We start from the raw sequence: 19,830 nt of genomic DNA on the forward strand, positions 1-19,830 counted from the left end.
GGTGGGGGCTGAAGCCCCCCAGCCCCCCCCCCCCCCCCTTCCGCTGCCCCTGTACCATACCTCAATTTTATCATAAAGTAAGAAAAAAATGTAGGAAGAGAAGCGTTAGGTGTTAGAACTAATAAATCAGTAAATAAAGAATTGCATAGATTATACGTTGCTTATTTCAGGAAGAGCAGTATGATAGGCCTACCCAATGAGCCGTGTCAGACAATATAAAAAGAATAAGATGACCTAATTACTATATATCACGAGGGCGCCCAAGTATTTCGCATATAAATTGATCAAGGGATACACTCCTGTAAAGTAATGGACCGAAACTTGACAGGTCAGCAGCAAAAAGAAGACGGGGGGGGGGGATCACCATAAAAGTAATTAAATTGACCGACTGTTGCCATGATGAGATGATGGAGACTTTTCGCTCAGCAATGTACGGATCCGAGATTCAAGAACAGAATAAATGTATCGTCAAAATACTCGTTACTTTGTCGATAATGGGTGAATCAAATAATATTTGCTCTGAAACTGTGGACGAAACTTAGTTGATCTTTAATTGTCGACATTTTCCCTGATCTTGAATTCTCCATATACTTTGCTATAAAGCGAAAACTCCCAAATTCTCTTTCAGACTCGGATACTGAAAATACTTCTCTAAAATTACATACACGATGGGTCAACACTCAAAGGTTTGAAAGCCCGGAAGTATCATGTAACCATGGTAACAGGTTATTTATTTATACGAGAGTAATCCGCGAATGTACATTAAGTGCATGGATGGGTGCATGGACGACTTGGGAAATATTCCACGAATCAATGAGTGGTAATACCAGACCGGGGGGAGGCAAACTCAGATTTGGAGTAGTCTACAAATGTAGACCCACATCTGCAGTGTGTGTAACTCAGCTGATTCAACGAGTCTGCATAGCAAACTATGTCTACTGAGGCTCTGAAATGGCTCGCTTCGCTCGCCCTTTCAGGCTGTGCTTCGCAAACCAGTAGCAGATCCCACCTCACGAGCCATTCAGAGTCTGCATAGCGGACTAGATTTGGAGAGGTAAAGAGGGCATGAGCTAGTCTGCAGGCACATACCCTTGGTTTTTGCAATTCGCATAATGCACAATGCAGATCGAGTCTGAAATAGTGAGACTAGTTTCACTATGTACTGTGGCTGGCTCTCTTGTTTTGTTTTTGTTTTTACATAAACAGAGAGTTTGACGTCTAGTCTTCACTCTAGACATAGTACTATAATTATTGGTTATAGTATTAAATATGAGTCTGTGCTTGCAGACTAGAGGTGCATGTTCTGCCAAATTGGCTATATGAAATGAGAAATGAAGGGATTATAATGACTAGATTTCTGTAAATTGGGTTGTTTGGTTACTGGAACTTACCAAATGGGAATCTTACTCTAGAAACTGAGAATAATATGCAATATGTCCTTTAGAGCTCATACGGATGAATTGTTTCGTCAGCAACGTATCCTTCAAATCAATGACCTGTACCGCTTGCAACTATTCCAATTCATGTATCAGCTAGATAGAAATAGTGTACCTAATGTCCTACAAAAGAAATTTATGAGAAACAATAGTTTACATTCATATAATACGAGACAATCAAATGACTATCACTTACCTAAAAGTAAAACAGTATTTTCTAGCAAAACTGTATTTTTCACAGGACCAAAACTCTGGAATTCTCTGGACAGAGAAATGAAAGAGACAGCTAATCTTATACGATTTAAATTACTCATCAAAAAATTTCTACTGAATTCTTATTGATTCAATCAAATATTTGTGAACTTCATACTTATCCACGGTAGTATTGATTTATTTTTTGAAGTCAATATTTAATTTTGTATATAGTGTAAATACATTTGTGTTACAGTGTTTATATCTATATAATTTTATAGAATTTTGCTGATTATTTTACTCTATTTGTGTTTTGATAGGGGGTCTACATTTTACAAGCTCTGCTTTTTAGTAGGCCCCTCCACTTTTTTTTCATTTCATTGCTACGTTTCAATCCTGCATATGTTATGCATTTTTTCATTGTAAACATGATTACGAAATGTACTTTGATGATTGTGGAATATGAACATATCAATAAATAAATAAATAAATAAATAAACGATCGAGTGACTTAGGAACAGGGACCCGGAGCAGGGAGATCCTTTTTTGGTTAAAAAAAAGTGGAAATGATAGGCTTAGGAACTGCTGTCAATGTCTAAATGGGGGGGGGGGGGGGGGGGGAGGGGGTCTTCATGCGATTCAAAGCGGAGGTGCTGAAATATCCCCAATATTTTTTTTATTTTATTTGGGGGGGGGTTCACCCCGCCTGAAAATGATGGTTACTGTAGCGGTGTTTACCCAAAGGCTTTTGGGGTGAAACCTTGGGTAAAATTTTGGAGTGAAATCTTTTAATTTGTTTGCGTTTATTTTTTTGCATGCCAAAGTTTATGTAACAAACTATCACCCCCTGCTAGAAAATCTTTCCTAGGCCCCTAGGCCTAAGGGCCGCTCTAAAAAGTTATTGAAAGGGGAAGTTCACCTTGACAAAAAGGGTACTTTAAAGATAGCAAAAAATAAGAATAAAAACAAATAATAACAAATATTGCCGAAGGTTTGAGAGAAATCCGTCAGAATAAAGAAGTCATTTTAATTTTAATCAACTTGATTTGTGTCGTCATATTAAAGGAGCTTCCCTTTATCAAATGTCATTTTCTCAGAAGATTGAAAATTGTTTTTGCTGTACCTTCAGTATATCAATAAAGAAATCATGTCACACCCGTTCCTAAAAAGAAAAGAAAAATAAGTCATCAAGAACCATTAAAATTTATGCATTCCATTACTGTAATGGAATGCATAAATTTCGATATTTTAATGGTTCTTGATATGGGGTAGCTGCTCGTTTATGACGTCACAATTCTTAATTATTATTTTTTTGTTGCTTTTTTTTACAACAAACTATTTTCAGGGTGAACTTCCCCATGAAACTATATTTCAATGGGATAATAAATGTTAGTGTTATGTGTTTCATGAGTTGTCAATTTGTCTACATTTTTTTCTCAAGAGATTAGAATGAATTTGTCATTTGTATTTCATTTTGTTCAGGGGCATCGATCCTTGGAGGCCCCACTTTTTTCAGTGCCCTTTCTATGCAAGAAAAATGCCCCCCTCACGGACGTGTTCTGTGCTCCTTTCACCTGAGAAGGGCCCTTTTATGTGCCGGCAAGTGCACGTACCCCTTGCCTTCTTGTATAATTGCCCTTTCTCGAATCAGTGCCCCTTTTTACCAAAGAAAGATGCCCCTCACGAAAGTTTTCTGTGCCCCTTTACCCTAAGAAAGAAATGTTTTTATGCTTGAGCAAGTGCCCCTTGCCTTTTTGTATATAAGTGCCCTTTCTCGAACCAGTGTCCCTTTTTACCCAAGAAAGGTGCCCCTCACGAACGTGTTCTGTGCCCTTTTCACCTAAGAAAGAAACATTTTTATGTTTGAGCAAGTGCCCCCTTGCCTTCTTACATAAGTGCCCTTTCTAGAATCTGTCCCTTTTTACCCAAGAAAGGTACCCCTCACGAACGTGTTCTGTACCTCTGAGAAGGACCCGATTTATGTGTAGAAGTGTCTCTTGCCGTAAGTCGTATCAGTCTGCCATTTTTACCTAAGTTAAGTGCCCCACATGAATGTGTTCCGGCCTTTTTCACCCGATCGAGGACCCATTTTACGTGTTGACGATAGCCCCTTTGAAACAAGAAAACAATATTCTCATTTATTTATGTTACTACAAAACTTGTAAGGAAAACCCTACGTGCCTAAAGTTTCACAAGTCATTTGAAAGGGGTAGATATAAGGCAAGCAGAGGCATACAGATGGGGGACTCTCGCCCCCTCCTCACATTTTTCGCGACCAAGAATAATAAAAGAGAAAAGGAAATATTTTCTGAAAATTATTTGTCAAAATCTAAAACAAAATTGGATTTTCATTATAAAAATGTCAAAATTTTTGCACGCTCGCAGGTTCTTATTATGTGATGACATATCTTGCCCCCTCAAAAATTTTGCCCCATTATGCCACTGTAGATGCATGTAAGTAATTTTTTCTTTGTTTTAAGATAGTGCCCTTTTTTCCCTGTGCCCCTACCCACTTTCAAATTCGCTCCGCCGCCCCTGATTTTGTTTAACAGTTTAGGTCAAAGTATTGAAATTATCGGCAAATAAACACCACTGATTTAAAAAAAAATGGCCCTAACAGGCTAGGCATGCACTTCCAACGCACGCGTAGGGGGGCGCTATTACCCAAACACGCACGTGTACGTTGGGAAAACCCCGTCAGCATCTCGTTGCTAAAATTTTTAAAGGAAAATTAGGTAGGCCTACATGTAAGTATACAGAAAACAATTTTAATTAAATTATATTTCTGATTCTGCTGATGGTGAATACGCAGGTAAATTCAAAAGCACCCAAAGCCATTGAGATGTTTCAATAATATGAAATCTGGGCAGCCGAAATCTGGCAGCCGGCAGCGCATTCCGTCCCCCACAGCTCTTTAAAATAAAAGACGTCGAAGCCGACGGGAGACTCGAGAGCGAAGCCCAATGTGCCCCGGTAGATACAATCGAGCAACCGGAGGTGCCGTGGCCGGCTCGCCTCGCCGAGTGCATACACACTGCAGTGACATGGAGGGTCGGGATACCGTGGGTCACTCACAAGCACCGACGAATTGGGCAACTATAATAATGCACCAAACTGCTAACGTTAGAATGTGATGTTAACACTTATGTAAATCACTAAAAGTCTAAATCAGTAAATGGGCCACTTTTTATTTTGGTTGTCAATGTTTGGCCAAGTTAGTTTTTGTCAAAAAATATTTTTTGACAGACCTTTGACAGGAGGGAGGGTGCTTTCAAGGGAGAGAATGAGCATAGGCTTACCCCCAATAACACAGGGGGGGGGGGCAGGGTTTTATCAGGAAAAGTCATAAGGCCATATCAAATGTAGGATGACAAGGCATATATAGACAATAAAAATCAAAGCATGTCATTGACATGCTTTGATTTTTATTGTCTATATATGCCTATTGTCACATTGAAAAAGTATTTGATATGTAATTCTTACTCTTAAGCATGTGTTCATACATTTTTACAATTTTCTCATCCAGGAAATTCCACTATATGCTAGAATGACAACCAACGTCACCATTTTAAAGGTAAGTCCATTAGATAAAATGAATTTTCCTGTGACTTGTTAAATCTGTGTTGAATAAATTCTTAAAAGTCATCCTGTTTGAAAGTTTAAGAGATTTTAAAAAGGAAGGTACCAAAGAGCATGTAGTATTATAGTTAGGTACCACTTAAAGGTCAGTGAATTTGCCTGTAGTGTAGGATTCAAAATCAAAGTCATTGAAAGTCATCTATCCAGCTACTGTCTTAATCCTGACTGCAAATCTCTATGTCAGATTACAACTTATGTTAAGATATTTACTAGATCTAGAGATATGCCATTAAGAATTCTTGCTCTAAAGCATCTACCGGTAGGTCTTCCAGTTTAGCAGGCCAATGCTTCGACTATTAACACACATGCCCTTCCAACTTTGCACTTTCAGGTATAGTATGGTGTAATCGGCAATCATTAATGATATTTGTTCCTTATTTCTGTCTTGTCTATAGCTTTCACATATTCAACAATCTCTTTCACAGTGCTCGCTAGCATGAGGCTTAGCAATTGATCGTGAGGTTGATAGATCATATATTAATAGGAAAATAGAATCAATAATAGAAATAAGCCCCAAGCTCAATCGCCAGGCGTTTATGGTACAGTCTGTGAGAGACAGAATGACAAATGTCAACATCTTCCTCAATGTAATCATTGCTGTTACATTGAGATTTCAATGCTAAACCTAAAGCTCAGTCAGAGTTTGAGATTTATCCACTCATTCTTATTGTGTCTTTTCTTTTTAATTCAGATTGAAGACCCCTTCCATTTCTGGGGGAAGGAGGTCCTCGGACCTGGAATGTCCCAGGAGACCATACAATTTCAGGAACTTTGTGAAGAAATTGAGGACTACTGCTCTTCTGACCAGTACGTCATAGAACATGTCAACAATCCAGTCAAGGGCAAGGTATGTATTAGGCTCTGGACATCAGGGATCTGTTTCGATAAAACTAGTTACAATAACAATTTACAATAACAGTTAAAAGCTACTGAAATCCCTCAATCTGATTGGCTGATGGTAATTTTGTCATAGAAATTGTGCATTTTTTATTAGAACTAGTCTTAATAATGAAACAGAACTTCTCAAGAAACCCAACCTTCATAGACTTATTTAAAGGAGAAGTCCACCCAAACAAAACCTTGATTTGAATAAAAAGAGAAAAATTCAACAAGCATAACACTGAAAATTTCATCAAAATCGGATGTAAAATAAGAAAGTTATGACATTTCAAAATTTCACTTCATTTCACAAAACAGTTATATGCACATCTCGGTCCTTATGCAAATAAGGGAACTGATGACATCACTCACTATTTCTTTTGTATTTTATTATATCAAATATGAAATATTTTGATTTTCTCGTCATTGTCATGTGAAATGAAATTTCATTCCTCCCTGAACACGTGGAATTCCATTATTTCAACATCTTGTGCTTCAGGCAAGGAGGTCCTAATCGTCAAATTCGTTGAAATATTGTAAAATTCAAACAATAAAAAACAAAAGAAATAGTGAGTGAGTGACATCATCGACTCTCTCCTTTGGATTTAACTGGCTCGTTCATATAACTATTTTGTTAAAAATAAGCGAAAATTTGAAATGTCATAACTTTCTTATGTTACATCCGATTTTGATGAAATTTTCAGCATTGTACTCACAGGATTTTTCTCTATTGATTCAAATCAACATTTTCCTGAGGTGGACTTGACCTTTAAAATAGGAGAATGATCAGCTCAGTTGAACCTGTTTCTTAAATAATTTTTGTCTCACCTGCATAGCAGAGTGAGACTATAGGTGCCGCTTTTCCGACGGCGGCGGCGTCAACATCAAATCTTAACCTAAGGTTAAGTTTTTGAAATGACAACATAACTTAGAAAGTATATGGACCTAGTTCATGAAACTTGGCCATAAGGTTAATCAAGTATTACTGAACATCCTATTAGAGTTTCATTTCACATGACCAAGGTCAAAGGTCATTCAGGGTCAATGAACTTAGACCATGTTGGGGGAATCAACATCAAAATCTTAACCTGAGGTTAAGTTTTTGAAATGTCATCATAACTTAGAAAATATATAGACCTAGTTCATTAAACTTGGACATAAGGTTAATCAAGTATCCCCAAACATCCTGCATGAGTTTCACGTCACATGACCAAGGTCAAAGGTCATTTAGGGTCAATGAACTGTGGCCGATTTGGGGGTATCTGTTGAATTACAATCAAAACTTTAAAAGTTTTTGGATCTGATTCATGAAACTTGGACATAATAGTAATCAAGTATCACTGAACATCCTGTGCAAGTTTCAGGTCACATGATCAAGGTCAAATGTCATTTAGGGTCAATGAACTTTGGCTGAATTGGGGGTATTTGTTGAATTGCCATCATAACTTTGCAAGTTTATTGATCTGACATTTGAAACTTGGACATAAGAGTAATCAAGTATCACTGAATATCCTGTGCAAGTTTCAGGTCACATGATCAAGGTCATAGGTCATTTGAGGTCAATGAACTTTGGCCACATTGGGGGTATTTGTAGAATTACCATCCTATCTGTAAAGTGTATTGGTCTAGTTCATAAAACATGGAAATAAGAGTAACCAAGTATCACTGAACATCTTGTGCAAGTTATAGTAGTTTTCAAAGTCAGCACTGCTGCTATGTTGAATCGCGTGATGCAGGTGAGACGGCCAGAGGCATTCCACTTGTTAAAGATAAGTTGTTGTTAAGAATTGGATTGATGATATTTATTTAATACTCTATGAGAATTAAAGAAACATAAGATATCATACAAAACAGAATACTTTTAAAAGTTAGCACAAATTACAAGAAAAAAGAATGGGGAAAAATTATATATACCTCTTTATCGAGAAAAAATATATATATATTGGAAAGCAGATATGTATGAAGAATGGGGAGACAGCTTGCCAAGAAATTTAATTGTATTAGAAAGTGCCTCGAAGTGATTTGGAAATATCATAATTCACCAAATTAATTAATGAATAAAAAAGTAAACTAAAATGAAAGTAGATATAGAGCTCGAATTTTGTCTAATCCCCATTGGGCAATGTTTGTAATAGAGCACTGTAAGAAATGTCTAATTTGGAACTTTTGTTTATTTCAGATGTATCTTGTTCAGCGGCCTAGCGATAGTAAATGGTATCGAGCTAGGGTCCTCAGTAATTATCAGACTGCTCATGGAATCAAAGCTTCGTAAGTTGGTTTTATCTCATGTCAACTGCCCTCCTCCCCCATCTATTGCCTACTGTTAGTGAGTTGATAAACAATATGGGTGCCTCCTATCAGAGATGTTCTAAAAGACACATTTGTTATATTTTGTGCAGTAGCATTGTGTAGATTCTTTGTTCTTTGGTAAGTGATTCACTTCACATCTTAAGTAATTTTTTAATGAATTTTTTTTGTGCAAATCAGACTTTTGAACCAAAATTACTGTACTCATATTAGGAGAAATATCTATCAAGTGGTGTATAGATAATGATGGTGGATTGGTTAATCATAATAATCATAATGATAAGGACATTGACAATAGTAATGATAAAGGGCTGGTATTTATGGAAAAGCTGTGGTGTAGTTCTGCTTGCCTTGTAATCAGAGGGCAGTGTGTTTGAATCCCTTGGCGGCCTAGTGGCATTTGGGAAGGTGCCAATCTACAATTTTCCCCTCCCTACCCATGTGCTAAATGGGTACCCAGTAGGATGTGAAAGTCATTATAAAAGAAAAGCTTGTCCCGTACTGGTTGTGCCCCCATTGCGACTTGTTGGAATACTCCTCAGGGAGTGGAGGATGTGCATACATTTTGTGTAGGAATGATTGAATGAATGCAATGACAAGGGTTATAGCAAATCTGTAAGTGCTTATGGTGTAGGTCTTAAGCGCTTTATTAATCACCAGATTATTATTATAGATAATTATGATGATCAAGATAACAAATTATCTGTATGTTGATTTTTATTGTCAGATGCCATCTTGTAGATTATGCCGAGTCATTCCTAGTTCCAATCAATCGGTAAGTCATTTAACTATACATGTAATTTTTATTATTTGTTTTTCTGCAGACTATTGGTTGTTGGGCAGAAAAGAAGAGTAGATGGTAACATTTATAGAATTTTATGTGTGATAGTTGCATGATGTTTTCATCAGTTAATTGAAAAGTGAAGTGGGGATATGATATGTTGGTATGTCAGGTAGATATGCGACCTGCCACCCAAAGCCAAGATAAAGTTGGCTAGGATTGATGTTTGGGTTTCACTCAAGCATGATGTGTGCATATTGTGCAATCTCAGTGAAATGTCCAAGTAGTCAACACAAAAATTAGTGTCAAAGAAACTCATTTATCTTGTTTTTCATTCAACTTTAAAACCTCATATTTAAACAACATGAAGAAAAAGAATCACTCTATCAGATTATCTTATACTTTCACAATTTTACTTTTTAAAGACCAAACCATTACCTTGGTTATTTGTACAGAACCTTACCTGGTTCAATTATTGTTGGTTTTGGGGTGGCTGGTCACAGAATTCTAAATCTAACTAAATTTAGATTCTGATTGAACAGTTTTACATTTGACTCCTTCATATAGAGAAGAGAAGAAGTACATGTAGATTATGTTATGTCAGCATGACAGAGTATCATTTGATGTGTGTTTACAATGCAAATCTAACTCCTTTACATTTGTATAAAACAGATTAAAAGAAATTCCAGCCAAACTAAAGAAGTTTCCATCACAAGCCAAACCGTTCAGACTCCATGGACTGGTCCCCACCACCTTACATGTTACCTTAGAAGAAAATCAGGCAGAGCTTGGGTAAAGATACATGTCATCAAGTGATTTTTATTTTTTTGAATGAAAATTCATATTTTATTGTTCGAAATAGAAATCTGAGAATAGAAATATTCCAGTGTTCAGCCCCAGATCGACATGACTATATCTTTAATGTTGAATGCAGGGGTGTGAGAGTTCAGATTTTTTTTTTTTAATTTTCAGCTGAATTTCAGCTTAGATTTGGCTTTCCTCTACAAAAATATGGGAGCTCTTTCTATTGCAGACTTTTTCAATACTCTTCAACTTTTTCCAGATCTTTTTATTTGTGACCACTCACACCCCTGTGAATGCCAAACAGGGTAGCAGCGACTATCTCTTTAATGTTGAATGCCAAACAGGGTAGCAGCGACTATCTCTTTAATGTTGAATGCCAAACACCCTCATGGGTAGCAGCGACTATCTCTTTAATGTTGAATGCCAAACAGGGTAGCAGCGACTATCTCTTTAATGTTGAATGCCAAACGGTAGCAGCAACTCGTATCTTTTTACGTCTTTTGGTCTGGCATGGCATGGGTTTGAAATCCCAACCACCCGGTTGTGAGACGGACGCTCTACCAACTGACCCAACACACCGGTCAAATGATGCGATCTTTATATCCATAAGACACTAAGGTTGAGTTTTGTAACATTTGAGTTCATCCATTTTTCTTTCCATCTTCAAACAAAGAAGTAATGATAATCATGATAATTATGAATTTATATTATAACTTCTGTATGAATATACTCAACTGTCCATAACATTACTATAGCAGGTGAAAACAGAAAACTATAATTATTAACAGTAGTGGATCCAAGATTTTTCTAAGAGGGTGCTATTTGTCCCAGAAATTTGAGAAGGAAAAACAGTTCAACGCACACAAATGAGAGGGTGTTTGGTCTAAAGAAAAAATAAAAATAAAAAAGAATGAAAAAAGTGTCATCCCTTACAAATGAAGGCATTTTGGATGGTTTTTTGTAGTGGCTTCACTGAAGCTTACTATCTTCTACTCTATTGAATGAATATTGATTTGAAAATGACTGGATATAGTGTGGAAGATCATCTGATATACTACTCAGTCCTTTAAAAAATTTAGTGGATTTCTGATAGGCTCGATGGTCTACCTGTGATAAGATAGACCCAACATATTTTAACTGCTTGTTTAACATCTTAAATATGATAATATAAAATTCTGTAAAAAAAATTTAGTGTTTTCTAGCTGTAAAGCTTAAAAAAATAAGAGAAGTTGTAGTGTGGCTTTTGGTTAGAGTAGAAATTCGTAGCTTTTTACCTGTTTTGTCTTCTTCCAGACCAGCGGAAAAGTGGGACATAGCAGCTGTGGAGTATTTCAAGAACATTGTGGAAGGTTGGTGGAAATCTCTATTTTTCAGATTTATTTAGGGGTGTTACCTTTTTAAGTTATAGACATATGAAGATAGTGAAATCATGTTATTAATATCTGACGCATAGGAGATCACATGCCTGTTTTATGAAGAGTTATAACTATTTTAACTTTGCCATTATTGTAATTACCATGGAAACCTTGATTTTGATTGGATATTGGTAGTTAATATAATGGCAAAGATACAATAGTTGTAACTCTTTATGAAACAGATTCTATTTTAAACTTTATATTTCATTAATTTACTAAAACTAATTAGTTGCCTTATAAAATGAAAGATCAAAGTGGTCTCTGGAAAAAAGAATTGATTATTTGATTTAAGCCATGCCATGAAAATGAAGGCTGCCATGATTTTATATTTGGAAAAAATACACAAGTGTCTTTTAAGGAGTATTAGTTGGCATTCTGATGTTAATCACATTTTTCTGTATAAACAGACCGCTCTGCTCAGGTGGACATACATGGGATTGGTCAGAGGGAAACACGTTTTGTAACCCTGTATGTGAACACACCTCAAGGACAGGTAAGATTTGGAAAACTATTGCATGTAAGTATTCTAACATGCTGCTATTGATTCTAATCAAATGGAAGTCTATCACATGACCAGTCATATTGAGCAGTACGAATGACTAGTTCTATTGACCAATCATGGTTTTGAGATAGAGAAGTCATCAGGGAAGGTTCTCTGTAAATAACCCCCAAAACAGTAATTTGGTCTTCAAAATGAAAAAAATTAAGAATTAGCACATCTGAAAGAGTAATTTTTCTTCATACTTACAAAATTTTAGGTTTTAAAGCTGAATTCAAGATAAGATACATAAATTTCTTTGACACCATTTTTTTTGCGGATTCCTTTGGCGTTTCATGTTAATTACGCATTGTGCACATTTCGTGCTCGAGTTAAACTTCAAACCTTGTTTTCTGCTTATTTTTCAAAGCTGAATTTCTTGTGCATTCAATCCAGTACTTACGAGGGTTATTGTTGATCAATTTTGACAAGTTATGTGTCATGTTAAAGCTTAGGATGTGTTTGTTCATGCTCATTGTAAATATTTCAAAGTTCACCTGTGATAATTGAAATTGGCTTCATTTCACTTCAGGTCAATGTAAATGAAGAGCTTCTGAAGCAGGGGTTTGCTATGGTTGTTGAAAGGGACTTTGATGAAGGTGAGTCATTATCAATAGCACAACTCAAAGGTATTAAGTATCTTTGTGGAGGTTTGCAGACATCTTGGCCCTGTCTTACAAAGAGTTACAATTGATTCAATCCACCTCAACTCTATGGAAATCCACCAATGTCATATCCACCAATGTCATAGTTGTGGTTGATTGGGTCAGTCACAACTCTTTGTAAGATGAGGCCCTGAGCTGTGGGCCAGACGTGCTGTCAGCGCATGCATTAATGCTTCAAAAGGAAAGGATTATTTTCCTTTAGTAATGGATTAGCTTTAAATTCTGAGGTGGTTCTTGTCTGACCTAAAGTTTTGCAGTTATGATTACAGCATTAATTGCAAAATAAAAACAATATTTTAAGACCCTGAATGAAATCCCTTTAACTCATCTGGCATTGTCATTAGGGGTTCTAATCTGTATAAGCAAATATGGCTAGATATGAGAGCATTGTAATGGAATGTCATTATTGTGATAGCTTGTCGCTTAGGATAAATCACCGTACATTTGAATGCAAAAACAAATTAATTTGTTAAATCCTTTGTCTCGCCTGAATGAAGTTCAGCAGAGACCTAATAATCACTTTTCCTGGTGGTTTGTTACAAACTGTTGAAAAGTTTTTGTTCAACCTTCTTTTATTTCTTTATTTTTTTCATCAATTATATATAAGAAGACTGATTAATTTTGATCACACTTGGTACCAATCACCCTAGCATAATACCACATGTGTATTCATGAGGATGATAAGGTCAAATATCCCTCTTATGTTCACAGTATCTGAGATAGGAAGTTCTGAAGGAGGTTGCTCCCGACCTGTGACTCCTAGGACGTACACCCCCAAGATCTCCAGTCCTCCTCGGATCAAAGATGTCAAGCAGTCAAGAGTGGAGACATCCCGTCCAGGAACCATACCCTGGAAACCAGGAGGTCATTCAGATCCGATTGATAGGCAGAGTAAGCATGATGATAGCTTGATAGCTTCAGATGCGGATGTTCCTCATGGAATGCCAAAAACAAGAGGATCTTGTTCTTCACAAGGAGAGATCCAGGAAGAGATATTTTCTGATGGTACCTTGAAAGACGCTGAAGGATTGAGGACAGCTCCAGCTACAGGCAGAGGCCGCGGACTAGCAGCTCTTGCAGGGACTTGTGAGGTTGGGCGAACTAGATCACCAAGCCCTTTGTCACCTCCTCCTACAACCTCTCCTCCTTCAAACATTTTGAAGTCGGATAACCTTCAGAGGATGTTGGTCAAATCACCACAACGATCTCCTTTGGATCAAAGGTCGCAGTCTCCACGATCATCACAGTCTCCTCAATCGTCTCCATCGTCGATTGTTACTATGTCTTCTAAGAGCCCCTCCCAACCTTCTCCTCCTCCAAGACCAAGGATTCGCACACCCCTTGTGATTGCCAACTCTACCAGACAACCATTCATGAAAGAAGTGAGTGTAAGACCAAAGGAACTATCACCCCAACAGACTACGATGCCCAGTCAATCTGTGAGAAAATCTCCTCCATCTTTCGTGTCCCCGGTCCATGATTCTTCGATTCCAAGGAGTCGCAGAAACATCCGTAGAGGAGCATCTCAGCAGAGCCCATCTTCTTCTGATTGGAATAAAATGACGTCAACCAGCGAACAATCAGAGGCCTCTGAAGGAGAGGTGACTACACCAGTCAAAGCATCATCAACATTCCCTTCTTCCGAACGTGCAAAGATTATTCAAGAAAGGTAGGTTAATTGTCCTCTTTGAATTATAATAATGGTAGATATTATGAAGATGATGATAATGGTTTTCTTAGCCCTGGAAAATGGATTTATGGAAACATCAAATGAACATACAGGGCAGGAGCACATTCTTGTGATATCAACACTACATCATCTTTTACAAAGGTCTAAAAATGCATTTATACTCATTGAAAATAGAAGTATATCCCATAGAATTATTGGTATTCAGTTGTATTTTTTATAAGCTCCTCTTATTTTTCATCGCAAATATGTGCTTGAAGCCATTGCATACTTTAAGTATAGCATGCCCTTTCAGAGAAATTGATTCAGTCTCTTTTTTTCAGTCTTATCACACAGTTGAAGTCTGGTAGTCCTGAAGATGGAGCTCATACTGGACTCTCTGTGCATCACCATGGTAACGAGATGGGTGTGGTAGTGCATGGGGAACGCCCTCCTGATCCAATCAGACAGTTAAAGAATGCCCCGTTTCCTGAGGTGATCAAGAAGGTTAGTCAGACTGAGAGCTGTTTCATAAGTCAGGGTAGTGTTTTAAGAAGCCATTTAAATGCAAGAATTTCAGTTGTGACGAGCACTATTACTATTTGTTTCATGAAATGCCTTCCTAGGGATATTTCATTGTCGTTTTCGCTACCAACAAATGGTCAATATCTGGTGGTTGTCATAGTAGGGAGTTTTAGAATCGGTGGACTAAAACAGCGTCCCAGTCGACTGATCCATTCCATTGCAATTGATCTTCAGATTGAGCTTTAGCAGCTGAAATGTCACTTACTCGCATGTCATCTATGATTAGGACAACTGCAAAATGAAGATGGCACGGTTCTGAATTCTGATATTCAGCGAGGGCATGTGTAATACCTTGGAATGAATGATCTTGTACCTGATTGGTGTTTCATAAAGCTGTTCGTAAGATACGGATGACTTAACGCACGACTGGTGATCCTTGTGCTAAATGATTTCCCTGTATAATTGATTTATGACCTAAGAACATGTTGCAGTAGTGTGTAAAGTTGTGCCTTACTTTACAAATAGCTTTATGAAACACCCACGAGTTCACCTTGTTGACATACAGTCCTGAAACTCCCTGATAGTTTTCAGAGGCCAGTGCTCCTCTGCCAATCAACAATGTCAGTTGTATTCAGTGCTAATAGTTGTCAACTAACAAATGTTGCTCTAGAATGGTTATCAAATGGGTATCAAAATCCCTGCATTCTGATTGGTCAATCTTTGTGCATTTGATTATTCAGGGCAGATGATCACTATCACATATTTCTTTATTATAGCCATTGAGAACATGCATAAGTCTGGTCATTTTGATGTCATCACACATGAAAAATTATGTGAAGTGTTGTGCATCATTGCTCATGGATTTATAATAGTTTTGTTTAGACAGTGTTAGTTTAGTTTATATTTTTGATCATTTTAAGAATATCAGAAAATATGAGACCATTTAAAATCAGATTCATACATGTACCAGTTATGCTACATGTAAACTTAACCTGTAGATATTATACAGTATAATATAGAATAGTACTTGTATTTTTTTGTGAATCATGCAGCAATATGAGAGAGAAAAGACTCACCTAAACATTAATCTTCTTGAGGCCTATGCTTGGCCAGCAGTACTGAGGGGTCGTGACCTCGTTGGTATAGCACCGAGAGACATAGCTACTAACAGTCTGGCGTTCATTCTACCGATCATTACTCAGCTGCTGCGATCATCTACATATGCTGACCTACCACCCGGAAATGGGGTTAGTATATAAACCATTAAATAATGCATGAGGCTAAAATGCAAGTGTAAGAATAAGAGTGTAATCATGAAAATATAATCCATGTTGGTTGATTGTGACTCAATGTTCGTAGAAATTTGTATATATCTTTCATCTATTTTTGTACCTGCTGAAAGCACCTAAACACCATTAGTAAATAATTTTTTGATAAACTATGTTTGATTACCATCATGTGTCATGTGATTATTTTTTTTCTCTCTCTGAAATGATACAGCATACTCTAAAATCACATAGTTCACTCCATTTTGAATGAGTAAATATTCTTTTCTTCCAGCCTCTAGTGTTGATTCTATGTACATCTTGGGAGCATGCAGAGACAGTATGTGAACTGTGTGAGAAGTATGTCAGAGCTGCTAGCAAGTCAATCAACACCATCTTCCTGTACGGGGGTAACAATGAAAAACAGCAAGAGGTTTGTATTTATCCTTATTTCTCCAGCATTGGTTTTTTAGATGTTTATTGTCTCGCCTGCATAGCAGAGAGAGACTGTAGGCGCCGCTTGACTTTCAAGTCACATGACCAAGTTCAAAAGTCATTTAGGGTAAGTAAACTAGATTATGCTGGGGGAATCAAAGCGAAATCTTAACCAAGGTTAATGTTTTTTAATGTTTTAACTTTGAAAGTATATGGATCTAGTTCATGAAATTTAACAATCAAGTAATCAAGCATCAGTGGACATCCTGTGTGAGTTTCAGGTTTCATGACCAAGGTCAGTGAACTGTGGCTGTGTTGGGGGTACTTGTTGAATTCCCATCATAACTTGTTTATGGATCTAGTTCATGAAATGTGGACAAGTATCGAGTATCACTGATCGTCTTGCACAAGTCTTCGGTCACATGATCAAGGTCAAACGTCATTTAGGGTTAATGAACATAGTATTTTATTGTCATACGAATGGTGTTTTTTGTAAATGATTATTCTTTAGTATTTTTCAAAGTCAGCACTGCTGCTGTATTGAATCGCGTAATGCAGTTGAGAGGCGCTCCACTTGTTTCTGTACACTGTTTCATTTCACAAACTATGGTAATTTTGCCATTATTGTAAGTTCCATTGAGACTGATTGTGATTGGCTGCCAAGCCCTGTTTCTCTGGTAGTTGCCATAATGGCAAAGTTACAAAAGTCATAACTCTTTATGAATTGGGCCCATGCTTGCATTGTTTTAGCTAGATAAAGAGTTTGTTCTTGTTCTAAAGGTCCAGCTGGTGAATGGATGTCAGATCTTAATATCAACCTTACCATGTGTGCTGAAGATGAAAGAAAGGAACCTCACAAACTTCAACAGACTCAGTCATGTGGTATGTATTCTTTTATGATCAAGATTCAATGTGTTTAATTGGCCATGCAAAGGCATAAAGAGTTCATTTCAATCTACTGTAGTCAGAGATAAATAAATCCTAACCTCAAACTTGATCCTGATTAATCCCAATTCCTATTCTCACTTAAAACTGAAGCAACATCCAATAAATCCAGGCTCCTTTTCATGAATGCACAATTTCTATTACAAGTTTGCTATCATCCAATCAAATATACTGATTTCAGTAGCCTTTAACTGTATGTTCAAATTTGTTATTATAACAAGTTTTATGAAATGGGGGCCCCTGATCCTGTGATCCTTCAGAATGTAACTTAAGAGCAATTGTTGCTGGAGTAAATAGGGGCTGTAAATTTGATTCAGTCTTTGATTGTCATTCATAAAGGTTTCATGTCATTATGCAATTCAACCATAATCCAACCTAAATCCAGACCTCCAACTTTGACTTTCATTTAATCAAAATCCTTATCCTCACATCAATCTGTATTGAATGTAATTAAATGCTTTTTTCATTAAGTTAACATGGAAGCAGTTATTGCTGGGAAACGATTGCGTGCTGAAATAATTTCTTGAAGTTTTATGACACAGTTTCCGGAAGTTCAGTGACATGGTATATTAAAGTTGGAATGATTTCTTAAAGTGACACTAAATTGGGATGTTAAGGGGGGGTCGGACTGTTTCGGAACATAAATGACTTTATCACTTAAGGCTGTTGGAGGTATCATCTTTATTCAATATGACATTCACCGATGGCATGAAGAAATGTAGTTCCAACTTGTGTATTGCAAAATATATTGCAAAATTAACAAATCTTAATGGTAATTCATCAGGAGAAATGAAATAATTTTCATATTCATTTTGATCATTTGATTTCACTGTAGGTATTTGATGAGGCAAACATACTCTTCCGGGATTTCTTAGATGAGGTAAGTTCTCTTTCTCACCTGCATTGGACATTGAACCACAATGTCTAGGGTTCAAATCCCACCCAAGCACTCATTTCCTTGGGCATGGCATCAATCAACACTTGCTACTCTCCACCCAGGTGTAGTAAATGGGTACCCATCAGGAAGGAATTCCTTGAATGCTTTAGCATCTGATCAGGGTAGCCAGGGTAGCCATGCTAAAGCCGTGCTAATAAAAGCAATGCTTAAAATCATTGTTTTGATAAAGTGCTAAATGAGTGGTGCATATAATTTTCATTGTTATTGTTGCAGAAGCAAGAATTTGCCACTTTTCCCACAGCAATGGCATTGTCAACATCAAAGTCAACATGAGCCCCCACATGATCTGTATGTGGGGATCTGCCCGCTGAAATGACCGGAGCATCACATAAATTCTGGTGGTTGAGAAGTGATTAATTGGATGGTTTTGCTATAAAGTTGCCAGATAATGATAGCGCAATATCAGATGTAGTTATCTTTAAGGAAGTTAGACAATATAAGACAATTGTTGAATTAATATTATGCCAATTGTACTAAAGCTATCATTACTCATCTCAATCCTTAATTGCAATATTCACAAAATGCATGAGGGCATCAGTTGATTTTCCCTCATGACAGCTAAAATTGCCTTAAAATTAATAAAGTTTAATGGTTTGGGGTGACCATATTTTCTAAAGTTTCCTCAAGATCTGCCACAAACAATATTCAAGAAAGCTTATGTAATTTGCTTTATACAGCAGAATATTGAGAAGTGCTTTTACAGCATTTAGTGTTTGTTGAACAAAATAGTAGTCCTTGAAATAAAAGGAATAGCCCCCAAATACAGCAATCAACCCAATGCGGACAGTTGACCCAATGTGGACAGTCAACCTAATGTGGACAGTTGACCCAATGTGGACAGTTGACCCAATGTGGACAATCGACCCATTGTGGACTAAAAAAATAACAAATTGTTTCCTACCCTTCTTAATTATAATTCCAGGTGAAGACGATGATGCAGGAGTTCCTCAGCGTTCTACGGGTTGACCAGAGACGGTCAGCTCCAAGGCAACTACTCATCTTCTCTAATGAATGGACATCAGCTATTGGTTCCTTCCTAAGGACGTATATGACCAATCAACTCGTAGTCATCACTCACAAGATGGAGGCAGCTGTCTATGCCAGGGTTCGGCAGGTGAAAACAGAAAGAAAAATGTTGATTTATTTCTCTCCACATGTCCATAAAATATACCATAATATTCAAATAAAGTTGAGAAGAAAAATATGATTGTATTTCCTTGAGAAAAAAATTATCTCTGTATATCTCTATATTTCCTAAACTTCCATAAGTATAGGCAATTGGATGTATTTAATTTCAGGTAACACGAATTCCTTTTTCGTTGGAAATTCCTTGTTTTTGCCATTCTAATTCTACCTTTAGTCGCTCAAGGTTGGTAGCTC

General features: G+C 37.0%; 1 protein-coding gene across 1 annotated transcript in view; it reads left to right on the forward strand.

Annotated features, from left to right (window-relative positions):
* Nucleotides 1-5,155: 5,155 nt before the first annotated feature.
* The window catches only part of LOC121407226, a 51,603-nt gene continuing 36,928 nt past the window's right edge, over nt 5,156-19,830 (forward strand). Inside the window, exons 1-15 of the mRNA XM_041598193.1 lie at nt 5,156-5,202; nt 5,959-6,114; nt 8,326-8,414; nt 9,181-9,228; nt 9,907-10,026; nt 11,332-11,387; nt 11,861-11,946; nt 12,524-12,590; nt 13,368-14,325; nt 14,667-14,829; nt 15,900-16,094; nt 16,408-16,545; nt 17,328-17,429; nt 18,328-18,372; nt 19,373-19,564. Coding sequence (XP_041454127.1) covers nt 5,176-5,202; nt 5,959-6,114; nt 8,326-8,414; nt 9,181-9,228; nt 9,907-10,026; nt 11,332-11,387; nt 11,861-11,946; nt 12,524-12,590; nt 13,368-14,325; nt 14,667-14,829; nt 15,900-16,094; nt 16,408-16,545; nt 17,328-17,429; nt 18,328-18,372; nt 19,373-19,564 — 2,442 coding nt within the window. The 5' untranslated portion in view covers nt 5,156-5,175. The remainder of the gene's footprint in view (nt 5,203-5,958; nt 6,115-8,325; nt 8,415-9,180; nt 9,229-9,906; nt 10,027-11,331; nt 11,388-11,860; nt 11,947-12,523; nt 12,591-13,367; nt 14,326-14,666; nt 14,830-15,899; nt 16,095-16,407; nt 16,546-17,327; nt 17,430-18,327; nt 18,373-19,372; nt 19,565-19,830) is intronic.

This window comes from Lytechinus variegatus, chromosome 2, assembly GCF_018143015.1.
Source record: "Lytechinus variegatus isolate NC3 chromosome 2, Lvar_3.0, whole genome shotgun sequence".
In the NCBI taxonomy this organism is placed as follows: domain Eukaryota; kingdom Metazoa; phylum Echinodermata; class Echinoidea; order Temnopleuroida; family Toxopneustidae; genus Lytechinus; species Lytechinus variegatus.